Below are 18,542 nucleotides of genomic sequence, written 5' to 3'. Positions count from 1 at the left end.
CCATACGAAATTTGTCGGCACGCCTTCATATAGCCCCCATAGAACGGTACCTCCCGATTTTCGGAATTTTGGAAGTGGTGCCTTCAATATTCCTCCGAAATGGCTGAAATTAGGTATTTAGGCTTCGATGGTGGTAAAAAACTTTTCCCCAGAAATTTGTCAGTATAGGTTCACTCCTTTATATAACCCCCATAGAACGGTACCTCCCGATTTTCGGTATTTTGAAGGTTGTTGCCTCAATATTCCATCGAAATGGCTGAAATTTGGTATTTAGTCTTCGTTGGGGGTATTCAACATTCCCCTTTAAATTTTTCGGACCTATACCACGCCTTCGTATAGCCCCCATAGAACGGTAACTACCGATTTTCGTTTTTTTGAAGGTTGTGGCCACAACAACCCACCGAAATGGCTGAAATTTGGTATTTAGTCTACGTTGGAGGTAAAAACCTTTACGATCCACGTTTCGATGTAGCATCCATAGAACGGTACCTCCTGATTTTCGTAATTCTGAAGTTTGTGACGACAATATCCCACCGAAAGACTGAAATTTGTTATTTAGTCTTCCATGAGATTGTAAGATATTCTAGAAGAGAATTACCGGTATAGGTCCACGTCTTCCTATATTCCCCATAGAAGCGTACCTCTTGCTTTTCGGTCTTTTGAGGATTTTAGCCACATTATTTCACCGAAATATCGGAGTTTTGTCTTCTTTGAGTCTAGAACGGTACCTCCCGAATTTCGGTATTTTGAAGGTTAGCTACATTGTTTTACCTAAATTTCTGAAATTTTAGTCTTCTTCATAAACAAAAGGAAACTAATTGTTCCATTTACGTGGTGGAGGGTATAACAAGTTCGGCCCGTCCGAACTTAACGCCGTTCTTACTTGTTTTATAATTCAAATGTAAATCCATTTGACAGTTTTTTTCATTTCATTCCCTGCCGCTATTGTAATGCAACATTAGATTAGGCGGTGAAACAAAACTACGCGTGCCACTTTTATTATGGATGCCAAGAGATAAATGCGCCCACATTTGCCAACAAAATTCACAGATTTTTTATTTTGCCTGACACTGTGTCAGTTGGTTGGTTTGGTTTCCTTTTGTTTTGCCTTAGTTTTGGCGGTTAGAACATGTTGTCAACATTTTTGACATAACAATTACGGCGATATACTGACACCAAAATGACGTCCATAGACTCAGTGGCTGGCTTTGTACGGCACATCCATTGTAGGCGTTGAACGCTTATAAGCTATATTATTTCATGATATTAGTTGCAATGATTTGTTGTTATTTTTTATGGTCCATAACGGCTAATACAGTCGTTAAGGTTAATGTGATTGTTATGCTTATGAAAATTGGAAGTTAAAGTACTGAGAGGACGTTGCTGAAGATCTTCTTTAGATCTCAAACCTTTAACAACAACTTTTTATACCCTCAGCATTTATGCTAACGATAGTATGTACACATACGGACAAAATGTTCCTCATCGAAATAATGGTTTTAGACTCCAAGTACGTTTGGACGAAATCCGTTTCAGACAATTTGAAGTCGATTTAGCAATGTCCGTCAGTCTGTCCGCTTGTCTGGCTGGCTGAAACGCACGATAACTCTCGAACGGGTTATCGAATTGGGTCCAAAATTTGGCATGTGTAATATTTTTTCCAAACCATATCGGTCCACTCCCTCAGGTACTTCCCCCACAAAAGTTAATTTTTTTCGCAAAAATTATGGGCACGATAACTCTGGATGAAACTAAACGATTTGGTGCATACTTTGCACATCGTTATATTTCTACCAGACATAGATAAAGTTCGAACATGGAATATATCGGTCTACTCCTTCAGGTACCTACCACACAAAATTTCGGAAAAGTGCAGTTTAAGTTGTAACGACTTGTATTCGTTGCCCCCATTACCACGACACATTTTTCAGGGGCAAGTCCATACTTCCTGAAATGGCCCGAAAGCTGTAAAAACCCGGTACAGCACCGTATGTAGTAATATTTTGCCCAAACTTAAATCAAGTCCTAAGATAGGCCTTAACGGTCAACTCCCTCGGGTACCCCCCATAAAAGTTCAAAACATTTAGCTAAAATGGTGAGCACGATAACTCTCGAGGCAGTAAACCATTTGGTCCATATTTTGTATGACCTCCTCTCGGATCGTTTTGATTTTCCTTGCAACAGGTTGCACTCATAGCCCCTTTTACAAGTTTTTTCAGTAGCAAGTCCATATTTCTCGAGAAAATGTAAAAAAGCATGTACGGCCCCACTGAGGCCTCGAAGTTTCCATTTGTATGGGGCCAAAGGCGAATCTTCACGAAATCGCTCTACAGATCACATTTATTGTCCAATCGATGAAAAAATTTAACCAGTTCTTTGTTGTGGCTAAAAAACGAATCCTACAAAAAAAACCTAAAAACTAATGCTAATAATTTGGAAAATCGGCTGGAATTTTAATATTACCTACATATGACCCATGGAAACTTTGAGGGCCCAGTGGCACGTGTTAACATATTCCGATTGTGCCCAAACTTTGGCAATATTAAAATCTTAAAACAAATCTGAACACTTTAGAGGGGTGCCGCCTAAAACCACTCTAGTGAACACAGCCTCTAGTGAGTCGTCGTCACCCGCAGTCCCCCAAACAGTAGGCTCAGACGGAGCACTTAACATCATTCGTTGCTGTACCAATCCCTGAAAATGTGTCCTTTTTGCATTTTAATTGCAATGGACTCCGAGGTAAGATCGTGGAACTAGTGGACTTTACGAGTTGAAAATATATCACGGACGTGGCGGTGCTGGAAACCAAGCTCAATAACAATTGCAGTTGTGATGGTTACAACGTACTGAAGAATGATCGCACCAAAAGTGTTCAATACAGACATATCTCGCTTGAGTCAGGCTCTAATGACCCGTACATGGGGGTGTATGAGGTGTGGAACTGCCGAGGTAGAGTTTCTAATCGTATACATCTCGCCTATAAATATCTGTACTCCAGGTTATAGGTCCAACATTCGCCTACTTTTGAAAGGTCATAACCGTCTGGTCTTTGGGGACTTTAATTCCATCGTAAGTTGTGGCATTCGGTCCTCGGAAATGACCAGAGGGATATAGTGCTGGCTGAGCTCTACGTTTCGCACGGTCAATGAGAACGCCCCCACCAGAATTAGCGAAGAGTGGCACAGTTCGCCAGGCAACCATCATGTCACCTGGTCTAACAAATGACGACACCTGGCAACCCGTCGTTTCTGTTAATTAATCTCCCCATAAATGTCTCAACCAGCAGATCATCCGATTTCATCACCGCTGAACGCCGCACTTTCATCAATCAGAGAGTACACTAATCGCCGCTTCAGAGATCTTCCCAAGCCTTATATTGTTCGGGTAGTGGAAAGTACGTTCCGAGTCATCATCACTGCTTCAGCCGCTCGCCATATACCTGCTGGTCGAATACCCGAAGCGAGACCAAAATTCCCAGCAGAGGCGACAGGATTTGCAAATAAACGTGATGAGCTTCGTCGTGCTAGCCCTAGTGAATCCAGAGTCAAGGAGCTGACTCTGGAATTTAACAGGTTGGTCGGTGAGCATAAGGGGAACAAGTGGCTAAACCATCTGAACAGTTGCAACATTGGACCCGCAATAAGTGAATTGTACAGACTCTTGAGTCCTTACTCCTCTCCAACGTCAGAAATAGCTATTTATTTGCCGATCATCAGCATGGGTTCCGTAAGCAGCACAGGACGACAATAGTGCTGCACACTTGTAGAGGACCTCATTCGGATCAAGCAAGAACAGGGATGACGGCGCTCAACTTATCAAAAGCCTTTGAGACTGTGCGCTGTTTGAGGACATTGAGCGGACTACCCTTCCGTCAATTTTAAAACGTTGAATAATCCCAGGGATTCCAAGTTGGTTGTTTTCCTGCTACTTATGGTGCTTTTTGACGTACAAAAACCATTGTTTAGCAGGGATGTTATCTGTTCCGAGATAAAAATCGTTAATTTTTTTGTTTTTCTATAGTCTGTAGCGAATTTTACCCCAGAACTGTTGGCATCCCTGGATAAGTCATAATGTGTGTGGACGCCAGTAGTACGTGGAATTCAAGAACAAAATGCCCAAGCCTCGTATAGTGAAACAGCGAGTTGCCAACGGTAATGTGGTATCTCTGGAACTACCTCTAGGACTACCTCCCTCTCTTGTATTCCACCTCCCTAAAGACGGCATTAAGATCGTTACGTATGCCGACGGTTGCACTATTTTGGCATCAGCTACTTTCACTGGTGTCATTTGTGAAAGGCTGAACACCAATTTGACTGACTGCAAATATCCGCCATCAAATTTACGGCCACTCTGTTCACCACAGGGAATGCAGAGGTGAGCGCTGTGTTGAAGGTCATGGTCGATGGTAGCAGAATTCCGACCACCAACTACCTCAAGATTCTAGGGGTCACATTCGACAGCACATTCACCGCATCCTCGCATGCCACAGTTATTTGCGCCAAACTGAAAAGTAGGATCACGGTCCATAAATCCCTAGCCGGCAGCACTTGGAGAGCAAAAACCTTGTTTACCACATATAACGCGTCAGTTTGGTCCGCGACTATAAGTGCAAAGCGATAAAATATTAAAACCTGTTAGAATGCCGCCCTGAGAGATTCAACAGGGGCCGTCTCATCTCATCAGTGCTCATGACATACAATACATGCTCGGGTGTTAGTGGGAAAGCCATCCAAATCACCATATGGTCGGTAGGTCCCCACCCATGCATGTCAGGAGGGATCTTCAAGATCTAGAAAGCGACGTCCAAGGTTACAACAGCGAACCTCTCAAGTAGGTTTAAATAACATTCACACATATGCAATCGCAGATGCCATAAACAAATATCGTGTGTATCCGGTAATCGGAGAACATCTCCCATCTATTGCAGGTGAGGGGCGTCAGCTGCCACGATAACCCAGAGTAGTTTTGGTTAAACTGCGCTCGGGATTGTGCGACTGTCTAAATTCCTGTAGGGCAAGGATTGATTACACTGTGCAAAAAATCTGCCCAGCTGAGGTATCCTAAGCAGTTATCTGAAATAGCCCGTCTTCGAACTTGATTTAAATTTGAAACAAATATTACGGCGTGCAAATATCAAACCAATGTCCCATTAGCGATGTTAGTTGATCACCGCAGGAGATTTAAAGGTTTTGGACCATTGTCCCTGTCAAAACCATCCTACGTTACTCCTAAGCTTTTTCTGAGGATAACGTTTGGGTAAAATCGGATATTCAATTCGGAAGTTTTCGTGTTCATTAGTAATTTTAGTCGGTGCTGACATGGTGTTTTAGTGCTTCTGTTTTTTTATCTACCCAAAAAACACAATTTATAAACCACCACAAAAAAAAATAACATTTCCATTTTATTGGAATATAATTACCAATGTCTGTTTTAATATCCGACTGTCTACTAATTGTCGACTAGACTGTATGTCAGACAGACAGTCTGGTCACCAAGTTTCGTTGAATAATTTCCAATTAACATGCAACAAATAGGAGTAACTTCAAGTATTTGCAAGTATTTAAAGTCCTTTCAGGTGAAATCCATTTTAAGCTACCAAACAAACCTTTAACGATTCTAGCGGACTACCAAAAAAATGTAACCATAAAAATGTGCATCATAAACATGCCTGTAAGCCGCTAGGTATTGTTTAGCAAAGGTGTGGTTTACAGCTATTGAAATGGAGAACTTTCAAATTTTTCCAAAAGTTTGTAAATTAAATGATTTATGTTAATATCTTTATAACATTTAACGAGGGTTGTTCTGAGAACTAGAGCCAATAGGGAGGCAATGTGAATATATAATAAGAAAGAGTGGCGTTAAGTTCGGCCAGGCCGAACTTGTTAAACTCTTCACCACGAGGTGTATTGAAGTAAAATGGAAAAATTAGCTTCCTTTCGTTTATGAAGAAGAGTAAATACCAAATTTCAGCATGTTCGGTAAAACAATGTAGCTAACCTTCAAAATACCGAATTTCGGGAGGTACCGCTCCATGGGTGCTAAGTCGATCTATACCTACACATTTCTGACGTAAAGTTTTTAGACTAGAAGAAGACTAAATACCAAATTTCCGATATTTCGGCAAAACCTTCAAAATACCGAAAATCAAGAGAAACGCTACTTTGGGGGATATATGGACTGCGGACATATACTGATAATTCTCTTCTGGAAAATGTTCTAACCCCATGGGATATTGACGTTACAATCTTCAGAATTACGAAAATCAGGAGGTACCGTTCTATGGGGGCTATATCAAAACAGGGAGCTATACCGACGAATTTCAGTCAGAAAAGCTTTTTTCCTAACAAAGACTAACTATGGGCGCTATATGGCGTGAACCTATACCGACAAATTTCTGGGAGAAAGTTTTATACCTCCAACGAAGACTAAGTACAAATTTCAGCCATTTTGGTGTGATAATGAGGCTAAAATCTTCAAAATACCGAAAATCGGGTGTTACTGTATTATTGGGGTTATGTAAAGGCGTGGACCTATACCGACAAATTTCATATGCAACGTTTAGTACCCCAAATGAATGAAATGGGGGCTATACTAAGGCGCAGACCTGCACCCACAAGTTTCTGGGGTGAAAGTTTTATACCCCCAACGTAGACTAAATACCGAATTTCGGTGGATTATTGTGCCCACAATCTTTAAAATACCGAAAATCGGGAGGTACGTTCTATGGGGGCTATATGAAGACGTGGACCTAAATCGACAAATTTCATATGGAACGTTTAATACCCCAAAATGAAGACCAAATACCAAATTTCAGCCATTTCGGTGGAATATTGAGGGCACAACCTTAAAAATACCGGAAATAGGGAGGTAGCGTTCTATGGGGGTAATATCGAAACGTGGACCTATACCGACGAATTTCAGTCAGAAAGGCTTTTACCGCCAACAAAGATTAAATACCAAATTTCAGCCATTTCGGTGGGTTGCTGTGGCCACAACCTTCAAAATACCGAAAATCGGGAGGTATCGTTCTATGGGGGCTATATGAAGACAAGGAGCTATACCGATAAATTTCTGAGGGAAAGTTTTAAACCCCCAACGAAGAATAAATACCAAATTTCGCCCGTTTCGGAATGATGAAGAGGCTAAAATATTCAAAATACCGAAAATCTGGTGGTATTGTTTTATGGGGGTTATATAAAGGCGTGGACCTAAACCGACAAATTTCATATGGAACGTTCATATGGAAATGAGACCAAATACCAAATTTCAGCCATTTCGGTGGAATATTGAGGTCACAACCTTCAAAATACCGAAAATCGGGAGGTACGTTCTATGGGGGAGATATAAAGGCGTGGACCCATGCCGACAAGTTTCATATGGAACGTTTAATACCCCAAAATGAAGACCAAATACCAAATTTTAGCCATTTCGGTGGAATATTGAGGCTACAACTTTCAAAATACCGAAAATCGGGAGGTATCGTTCTATGAGGGATATATGAAGACGTGGAGCTATACCGACAAATTTTATGTGGAACTTTTAATATCCTAAATGAAGACCAAATACCAAATTTCAGCCATTTCGGTTTGATAAAGAGGCTAAAACTTTAAAAATTTTAAAATCGCGAGGTACCGTTCTATGGCATCGGGAATAAGTAAAAATTGTAAATATACCACAAGAAGTGTTTTTCGAACTTTCGGGAAACTTATATTTGGAAATATATATATATTGGTCTCACCAGATCTACACTGTGGTAATCCGAACTTATTAAACCCCTTTTATCGCATTTAAGCGAGAAATTTTGAACTTGTTTGGATCATGAAATTTTAGAATAAATATTATGCCCAGTTTGATTTCGACAAGATTACAAGTAGAAGCAAGGTTTTCAAGAGGCTGGCCGGCAGCACCTGGCGTGCTGACAAAGAAACCTTGTTGACCTCTTATAAAGCTATATGCCGGTCTGTGATAAGCTATGCGGTGTCAGTGTGACACGCGAATGTTAGAGCTACGAAGTTGAAGAATATTCAAACCTGCCAGAAAGCAGCACTGAGGACAGCATGATTTCGTGGATAGTCTTCTGCCACCAAGACACATCAGGAGAGCTATTTATAATCTAGACAGAGAGAAGTAAAAAGGTTCAAGCAAGTACCTCCAGATAGCATTCACACTGCTGTTGTTGCGCGGGTCGTGTAATGTTAAAGTGTAAATGCCGTACTCCTGCTACAATAACAACAACCATCTATCTCGAGTCAACAAACACTACACCTCACATTTAGACGTCATAGAGACTTAAAGCGATGGTTCTAAAATGGAAACTGGTACAGGTGCAGGCATCTAGAGCAACCTACGACTTCAACTATTCCAAGCCAAAATTTTTGCACTTAAAAAGGTGGCAGCCCTGATAAACAATGGCAAAAGGAGCATCGATCGGCCGATGACAATCTACGACGACAATCAAGCGGCCCTTAAGACACTCAGATCCTACTCTATCAAATCTGCGACAATCCATAGTAGCTTTTTGTTAAATATAGGGTCTTTGCAAGGTTGAAGGAAAGATGAAATAGGGCGTCGCGGTTCGGAGTCAAGGTTATAAGGTATACCCCCATTATTACAAGTCTTCTTTTGTTATATTTTGAATTTACCGAACAAATTTAGAGCGTTCCGCTTAACTTAAAGTTAAAAGTGATGATTGAATTTTAAAGAGGAGCTTCTTGGCATTAACTTTCAGTGTAAAAATTATATTTTTAATGCCTCCAAATTGGTTTATTTTACGTTTTCAAATCCATCAGATAGTAAAAGAACACATTTAGTAATGGCCCATAATCATGCAATATTGTTGTTGGTAGTTTATTACAGTCATAACCAACCATACAAACCGTGCCAGTGTTTCTCAAATAGAATAGAACATTGGTGGCTTTATTTATTGGGATAGCTGTTACAATAATAATAAAAAAACGCCACCAATGTTATATTCTATTTGAGAAACACTGGCACGCTTTGTATGGTAATAAGCTACTATGTTGTCTTCGTTGTAATTCAACGACACATAACAGTGGAAAAGGTTTGGTTTGTTTTGCAAACACTTTCGTCGGGGTTGTGTGAGGTTGCCAAAGAAAAACGTCTCATTGAATTCTCTCATTTATTTCTTTGGTCACCCTTAACCTAAAAAGTTTTTTGTTGAAGAAGTTATTGAGAAATAACTTCGGCGGAGAATATCCACAAACGAGAAGCAAGGGAATTGATGTCAAATTTTTTCCACTAATAAATTAGTTGTTTTAAAATATTAAAACAACAACAATGGGATTATGCCAGACTATTTTGAAAAAACAAAATAATATAATAATATATAATACATACATATAAAATATTCTTTTACTTACATTTTCATGTTTGAAAAAACACAGCATTTTTAATTCACGAAAAACTCGTTTTGATGAAACCAATGACTGAAAAACATTTGGAAGTTTCTTCAGTGCAACGCGACGTCCGTCGCGAGGATCTGTGACAGCCCTGTAATTCGAAAAAATACAAGAAATGACATTAATTTCTTAAAGGAAAAAGAGTAAAACAAGTAAAAAAGTATCAGTCGGCTTTGCCGACAGATACATGCACTCAGCCTGTGTGAATTGAAACACTTCTTTCCAAAAAAAAATTATGCATTTAGGTGGTTTTCAGAATTTTGGACGTTCATACGTCGACAAATACATACATAAAGGAATGCCCGATATAGTCCATTTTGGAAGTAGGTCTTTTTTTAGGAGTCATTCCTCTCGAAAGATACCGCGCCCACCAGTCATTTCAGTTGATCACCAAATAATTTAGACATTTGGACTATTACCTCAGGAAACATGGAATTTGTCACGAAAAACATATTATCGCTGTAAACAGCGACACTACGAGTACCTTTGGTAAAAATGTCCAAAGGATCCTCGAACGGACGCTTAGTCGCACATAAACACAAATGTTGAACATTTGTAGTGGACCGATGGGGCCCACTTTTGAACATAAACTAAGTTTGGACACAATATTTGGAGACCCAAAGTTTAGACGACCAAAGCTTTTGCCCGTTTATGAGATATCGCGCGTAGCATTTTAGGCAATTTTTACAAACGTTTGTGAGGGAGGAGACGGAAAACTAGACCTATATGCATCACTTTCGAATTTTATCTTACATTCGAAGAAATATTACAATATGCAAAGTGTGGACCAACGCAGTATTCGGTTCGAAAGTTGTCGGGCTCACCAGCAACTACACTAGCTGGCCGTAGAACAGTGGTTCAAGAATCGATTTTCATGGCCAAAACCCCTACTTTAACGTCACCGACTGTTAATTTCTATATGGGATTAAATAGTAAACATATTGAAACTAAGGAAACCAAAAAATTTAGGTCAAAATATTGGAAGGTTTGGGCGTGGCGTGCTCCTAAAGACGACCATTTTTCGCAATTTTGGTAAACACGCCATTTTTGCAAATTTCTGAAGAAAGAAATAGCTATTTATTTCTCTGAAGCTATAACAGATAATGTGTATGTTGTTTTTGTAGGTAGGTAGGATTGTTGTCTTTAAGATTAGTTTCAATAAATTACCGTAGCATTTACACGAATTGAGCTTTTTAATTTTTCCTCAGGTGCTAAATTTTAGTGAAATTCGAACTTTAGTGGACTAGAATGTTTAGGGAACAGCTTGGAACAAAGTTCCGTTTTCAAAGAATGATGCCCGAGATGCCAATCCTGTTCCGTCCGTTTAACACTTTTTTAAATTTTTTAAGTTACATGGGTAAAAATTTTTATTTTTTCCATACCGTTTCCCATATAAATTATAGATTTTTTTATACAAATGGATATTTTTTAATATATGAGTTTTTATAAGAGTTATATGAGTTTAATGAAAGCACAAGGAGGATTTTTTTTAATTTAGGAAAAAAATTTAATTTTATTTGAAAAAAAAAAATATTTTTTTTTATTTTTTTTTTTTATTTTAATTAATTAATTTTATTTTAATTTTATATTATCTGTCCAAAAAAAAAAAATAATAATTATGAAAATATCTCTATCCGTTCGAAAGTTACAGAGTTTTGACCAGGAAAAAAACGATTCTGAACGACTGTGCGTAAGTGTTTTAATACAGCTTTCGGGTCATTTTCTCAAGAAGTATAGACTTGCCACTGAAAAAACTTGTACCATCGTTTAAGGGTATTGAGTGCAACCTGTTGCAAGAAAAATCAAAACGATTCGAGATGAGGTCCTAAACTGCACTTTTCAGAAATTATGTGTGGGAGGTACGCGAAGGAGTGACATACATATATAGTCCATATTATAATCTGATATATGTCTAGTAGAAATATCACGATGTGCAAAGTATGGAGCAAATCGATTACTGCCTTTGGAGTTGTCGTGCGAAAAGTTTTGAAGTTTGAAAAAGGTACCCAAAGGAGTGGACACAAAATATTACGACTGCCAAATTTGGTATCGAGTTGGAGAGTTATCGTGCGCTGCATCCACTATACATGGTGCCTTGGCGGGTGTTTACAGATTTCGGGTTATTTCCTCATGAAATATGAACGTGCAACTAAAAACAAATTTGAACCGTCTAATTGCGGCAACGAATTGAAGTTGTTACAAGAAAAATCGAAAGAATTCGACAGGAGGTCTTAAACTGCACTCTTTCAAAATGTTGTGTGGAAGGTACCCGAAGGGTTGAACAGATATAGAAATATATGTCCAAAGTATGGACCAAATTTGCAAGTCCCTTCGAGAGTTGTGGGGAGGTACCCGGGGTAATGGACCGATATGATGGACCATATCGTTTCAGACAATTTGGAGTCGATTTAGCAATGTCCGCACGTCTGTCTGGCTGGTGCGCACGATAACTCTCAAAGGATGAACCGATTTGCTCCAAAATTTGCACTTCGTAATATTTTGTCAAAACTTAGTTTAAGTTTGAAGATGGGCCATATCGGTCCACTCCTTCAGGTACCTCCCCCACAAAAGTTCGAAAATGTTCGGAACAATTGAGCGAACGATAACTCTTAAAGCCAGTAACCGATTTGGTTCATAATTTACACATCGCTAAAATTCTACCAGACATAGATGAGGTTCTAATATGGACTCTACCGGTCCACGCCTTCGGGTACCTCCCACACAAAATTTCGGAAAACTTCAGTTTAGGACCTGCTTTCGAATCGCTCATTACGGCAGTACAAGTTTTGTCAGGGCAAGTCCATACTTCCTTAAAAAAATAGCCTGAAAGGTGCAAAAAACCCTTATGACACAGTGTGTTGTAGTTGGAGCATAAGATATTTCTCAAACGGATCTGCCAATTCGGTCCAAAATTTGGCCTTCGAAATATTTTGTCAAAACTTAAATTAAGTTCGAAGATAAGCCATACCGGTCCATCCTTCAGGTGTCCCCCCCCACAATATTTCAAAAATTTTTGGAAAAATTGTGACCGATTTGCCCAGTGACCGATTTGTCCATACTTTACACCTCCTAAATATATCTAACAGGTATAGATCAGGTTCGAATATGGACTGTATTTGTTCACTTCTTCGGGTACCTCCCACACAAAATTTCGGATAAATTCAACTTGTATTCGCTGCCTCCATTACAACGGTAAAATCTTTTTCAGCGGCAAGTCCATACCTCTTGAGAATTTGGTCCAAACTGTGGATCTCCTAATATTTTGTCCAAATTTAGTTTAACTTCTAATATGGGCTGTATCGGCCCTCTCCTGTCTAAGTGAAGTTTAGGGTCTGTTCGAAGATCCTTTGGAAATGTAAGCCGATGATGTTATTTGTGGTCCTGTTTACAGCGATATTATGTTTTCCGTGGACAAGTCCATACTGGTCCAAAAGTTGTACGATGAACCAACTGAAATGACTGTGGGCGCGATATCTATCGAAAAGATATGACTTCTAAAATAAGATCCACTTCCATAATATACTAAGTCGGTCCATTCCTTCAAGTACCTCCTCCGCAACACTTTTAAATTTTAGTCCTAATCCACATTTCTATCGGCAAGTTCAAATGTCCAAAATTCTGAAAAGGCCCGAAATAATTCGATTTGTCTGTACACAATTCCACAAAATAATGACCAAATAAATTTCAGAAATAATGTACTGTATCTTCCGAAACGGAATTTATGGTATAACTTAGTTTTGACAAATACTTTAATTCTATGTCTTCAAAATATTTATGTTTATGTTAGGTTCAATGAACCAGAAAATATAATTATATTTTAATAGTATTTAAGTAGTCGATTACAAAGCCACAAGAATAAACAAATAAAGCAATTAAAGAAAATAAATAGACCAATGACATTTCTAAACGTTCAAAGAACTTCTTTCTATGAGCGTCAAAGTCTCGAAAGTCTTAGAGCGACAGTCTTTCCTTTTGCCAAAAAATTAAAAATATAATTGGAAAAAAAAAAATATTGGAAATTATCTAAAGAGATGCCTCCTAAAAGTCGAGAAAATATTTATATATCGAATATGATATTTATTTATAAGACATAACCACATAAACCAAGCAAATTGGTGGCGTCAAAACAAAAATAAGATTTGCCAAAAGCAAGAGAAAAATAAATATAAAAACAGAAGTTGATAAACTGTGTTGCCTAAAAGTATACTTTGAATTTTTTGTATTCAACGGTGTAGATAATGATGGTGTGGTGTTTTTGGAAAATCTTTTCGCTTTACATTCTATGTGAAACTTTGTTTTGTAAACACATCTTTCATTTTCGCAAAATAAAAAACAATAAATAAAACAAAGTAAAATTCATTCAAAGCAACGAGGGTGCCAAAATGTCGAAAACAACAATTGTGCCGTCATCGCTTGTCTCGCCTTTATTGTTTGTTTGGCTTCTGTTTTTAATAAATTGAGATATTGGCCCCTGATGACGACGGTGGGATGCTCACAAATACCGACCGACAGTCAGACAGGCATACATTAAAGAAGTTTCAAAGTGCAAATAAATGTAAGTATCACACAACTTTATTTACTTAAGTTACAACACAAAACAAAAAGGATCATAGAAAATCATCACAGCATAGCCTGAAAATAACAACAACCCCAAAGCAATTAATCAAGGTCTACTTTTAGGTTAGCATTCGCCAAAAAATATTTAAACAAGTTTTAGGCTATACTAGAAACAAAACGTGTCATATTTATAGGCTTCATTCATTTCATTGCTAGCCTTGGGTAGTGTCTACATTAGGGCTTAAGTTCATAACAACCCCACATTCAGATGACTGAGATAACCATTTTTTCGGTCTACCCCGTCAATATTATGCAAATCTTTACATTTGTATTCAAGGTTATACACGTGCAACAATATGTGTGGTGTTTTATATGCAGTTGTGTTTTTTTCTTCTTCTTGATAATAATTTCAGTTGGAAATTGCACCATAAAATCTTGCATAAAATGAATTGAAATTTGCATATCTCGTCACTCAGTTACCTACTGTCGTTTGAATTGTATTGCATTTATTTATTCGTTAATTTATATATGTATGCATGTCAAATTAAATTAATAAAGAATCATAGGGGCATAAAAACAAGTAAAAAAAGTATCAGTCGGCTTTGTCGACAGAGATATACCCTCAGCCTGTGTGAGTTAAAACTTTCATCTACGGACAGATGGAAAAGCTGTCACACAACAAAGATCCTTTCTCCTAAAAATTATGTAAGAGAGCGCACACGTGCTCTCAGGGAATGTTTCTCTCTCTACACACACAATTTAAATAATTGAAAAAGAATGCACTCACACAATGATACCTTCTAAAGTATGCAATAGAAAATTATGGTGCCTATCACTGACTTAGAGGGTTTTGTGATATGAACGTGTCGACAAAATATGGATTTGAATTAAAACTCAAAAGTGTTGCGGAAATGTATCTTATTTTTGGGAGTAATTTCTTTCCGATAGACATAGTGCCCATCCGTTATTTCAGTTGGTCGCAGTATAATTTAGAGCTTTTGGACCACTACGTTGGGATGCATGGACTTGCGCACGAAAAACATAATATCGCTGTAAACAGGACCGCAAGGAATACCTTCGGTATAAATTTCCAACGGATCCTAAACTGCACATAACTGAAAAACTATTGTGGGGAAGGTACCCTAAGTAGAAGACTGATATGGACATTTTTCGCGTAAATTTGGACAAGATATTCCGAAAGCCAAATTTTGGGCCGAATCCGCTGAACCGTTCGAGAGTTATGGTGCCACTACACATGGTGTCCTATGAGATTTTTACAGCTTTCGGGCCAATTTCTCAGAAAGTATGGACTTTCTCCCGAAAAAACGTATACCATCCTAATGGGGGCAGCGAATACAAATTGTTACGACAAAACTCAAAGAGATTCGGGCGGAGGTCTTATACTGCACTTTTCCCAAATTTTGTGTGGAAGGTAACCGAAGAAGTGGACCGATATAGACCATATTGGAATCTGAGAGATATTACAATGTGCAAAGTATGGACCAGCTCGGTTACTTTCTTCGAGAGTTATTGTGGGGCAGGTACCTGAAGGGGTGGACCGATTTGGACAAAATATTGCGAAAGACAAATTTTGTACCATATCGGTTGATCTGTTCGAGAGTGGTCGTGCGCTCCAGCCATAGTAGTTTTTTTACAGCTTTCGGGCCACTTTCTCAGGAAGTATGGATTTGCCCCCGAAAAAACGTTCGCCGTCGTAATGAGGGCAGCGAATACAAATTGCTACAACAAAAATCTAAGTGATTCGAGTGGAGGTTTTAAACTGAACTTTTCCGAAATTTTTGTGTGGGAGGTACCCGAAGGAGTGGACCCATACAGACCATTTTCGAACCTGATCCATGTCTCGTATTAAAATGTGTAAAGTATGGACCAACACGGATACTTCCTTCGAGAGTTATCGTGCGCCCCACTTTAGAGAAAAGTTTTGAACTTTTGTGGGGGGGTTGCCAGAAGGGGCAGACCGATAGAGTCCATGTTTGAACCTCATCTATGTCTGTAAATTTTACGATGTGCAAAGTTTGGACCAAATCGATTGCTCCCTTCGAGAGTTACATAAAAATTTTAAACTTGTTTGGAGGTACCGAATGAGAGGATATCGTTGCACTCATCGAAATAATGGTTTTAGATCCCATGTATGTTTGAACGAAATTCGTTTCAGAATAACTGGAGTCGATTTAGCCATGTCCGTTCGCCTGTCGGGCTGGCTTGTGCGCACGACAACTCTCGAACGGATCAAACGATTCGAAGCATAAAACAAGTAAAAAAGTATCAGTCGGCTTTGCCGACAGAGATATACCATCAGCCTGAGTGAGTTAAAACTTTCATCTAAGGCATTGATGCTCAAAATAAAAAAGAGAGTAAAGTAGTGAGAGAATCACAAGAAAATTTGTATCAACATTTAGTGGTTGCTAGACCTGTGACCAGTAAACATGTGGCGGGTGTGTGCGGTTTTGTTCAGTGTCCCCACTAAAATTATGCGTATATCCATGCACATGTTTACTTGTCGGCTGCTCAGCGACGACTGATTGTTATTCTCACATACGTTAACGTATACGGGCAAAATGTTCCTCATCGAAATAATGGTTTTAGACCCCAAGTATGTTTGGACGAAATCCGTTTCAGACAATTTGGAGTTGATTTAGCCATGTCTGTCTGTCTGGCTGGAGCGCAAGATAACTCTCGCACGGATCAACCGATTTGGTGCAAAATGTGGCTTTCGCAATATTTTGTCCAAACTTAGTTTAAGTTCGAAGATGGGTTATGTCGGTCCACTCCTTCCGGTACCTACCCCACAAAAGTTCGAAAATGTTCGGAAAATTTGTGCGCACGATAACTCTTGAAGGCAGTAACCGATTAGGTCCATACTTTGCACATCGTGAAGCTTCTACCAGACTTAGATTAGGTTCCAATATGGTCTCAATCGATCCATTCCTTCGGGCACCTCCCACACAAAATTTCAGAAACTTTCAGTTTAGGAGCTGTTCTCAACTCGCTTTGATTTTTGCTGTAGCAGCTTGCATTCACTGCCCTCTATACGATGGTACAAGTTTCATCAGGGGCAAGTCCATACTTCCTGAGAAAATAGCCCGAAAGGTGCAAAAAACACCTGTGACAAAATATCGGATAAGTTCACTTTAAAAACTGCTCTCGTATCACATTGATTTTTTTGAACTTGAATTTTCTGAATCAATTACGACGGTAACATTTTTTTCAGAGGCAAGTCCTTACTTCTTTAGAAAACAGCCCGAAAGAGGTAAAAACCCCCCTATGGCACCATAGTAGTATCTGGAGATCACGATAACTCCCGTATCGATCAACCAATTTGGTCCCAACTTTGGATAACCTAATATTTTGTCCAAATTTAGTTTATCTTCCTCTTCTTAGGGTACATCTCCCACAAAAAGTCAACATTTGTGCCTAAGTGCAGTTAAGGCTCTGTTCGAAGATTGTTTGTAAATGTATACCGATGGTGTTTGTTGTGGTCCTGTTTAGAACGAAACTATGTTTTCCGTGGACAAGTCTATGCATGCTGGCATACTGGTCCAAAATTTACACAATGACCACTGAAATGACCAGTGGGCGCTATATCTATCGAAAATATATGATTCCTTAAATAAGATCTATAATGGACTATGTCGGTCCTTCAAGTACCTCCTCCGTAACAATTTTTAACTTTAATCCTATTCCCCGTTTTGTCGGCAAGTTCAAATGTCCAAAAAGGGCCACAAAATTCTGAAAAGACCCTAGACATATGTTGAGGGTATACATCTGTTTGTGTGCGAGGTACCCGAAGAAGTGGACCTATATATTCCATATTCGAATCTGATCTAGGTCTCGTAGAGTTATTACAAAGTGCAATGTATGGACCAAGTCGGTTACTTCCTTCGAGACTTATCGTGCGCCCCATTTCAGACAAAAATTTTAAACTTTTGTGGGGGAGGTACCAGAAGGGGTGGACCGATTTGGACAAAATATTTTGGACCGTATCGGCTGATCCGCACTAGAGTTATCGTGCGCTCCAGCCACTACACATGGTGCCATAGGGTTTTTTTCAGCTTTTGGGTCCCTTTCTCAGGAAGTATGGACTTGGCCCTTGAAAAAACTTGTACCGTCGTAATGTGGGCAGAGACTACAAGTTGTTACAAGAAAAATTAAAGGAATTCGATAGGAGGTCTTAAACTTCAATTTTCCGAAATTTTGTGTGGGAGGTACCCGAAGGAGTGGACCGATATGACTCATCTTTGAACATATCGGTTATCGGTTCTCCTTGGGTATCCCCCCGCACAAAATTCCAAATTTGCTAAAATGGTACGCGCGATATACATTCTTGAACGCAGTAGCAGATTTGGTCCAAATTCGGATTTCGTAACATTACGACCAAGTTCGAAAATAGGCCAGAAAATCGGCATCTTAGGCCACCTCCTTCACAAAAGTTCCACAATCCCACGGGGGCTGGTTCTATGAACCGGATTGACCAAGTGTCGTCACTTTAACAATTATGTGTTTGTGTTCGTGTATTTTTTTCATAATTGGCGCGGCAATTTATAC

At 39.1% G+C, this 18,542-nt stretch overlaps 1 protein-coding gene across 19 annotated transcripts in view; it reads right to left on the bottom strand.

The window, feature by feature from the left end:
• Positions 1–18,542, bottom strand: part of nmo (serine/threonine-protein kinase nemo) — a 447,619-nt gene that overhangs the window by 42,637 nt on the left and 386,440 nt on the right. For all 19 annotated transcript variants that reach the window (XR_012412919.1, XR_012412920.1, XR_012412922.1 and 16 more), the window contains one exon: positions 9,381–9,510. Coding sequence is in view for 15 of the 19 variants with exons in the window: in XM_073987000.1 (XP_073843101.1) it covers positions 9,381–9,510 (130 nt within the window). In the remaining 4 variants the exon portion in view is untranslated. The remainder of the gene's footprint in view (positions 1–9,380; positions 9,511–18,542) is intronic.

The sequence above is a fragment of the Musca autumnalis genome, unplaced genomic scaffold, assembly GCF_047663935.1.
Source record: "Musca autumnalis isolate F117 unplaced genomic scaffold, ASM4766393v1 scaffold_4, whole genome shotgun sequence".
Classification (NCBI taxonomy): Eukaryota; Metazoa; Arthropoda; class Insecta; order Diptera; family Muscidae; genus Musca; species Musca autumnalis.
Note: the sequence above shows the minus strand (reverse complement) of the source record. Positions and strands in the feature narration are given on the sequence as shown.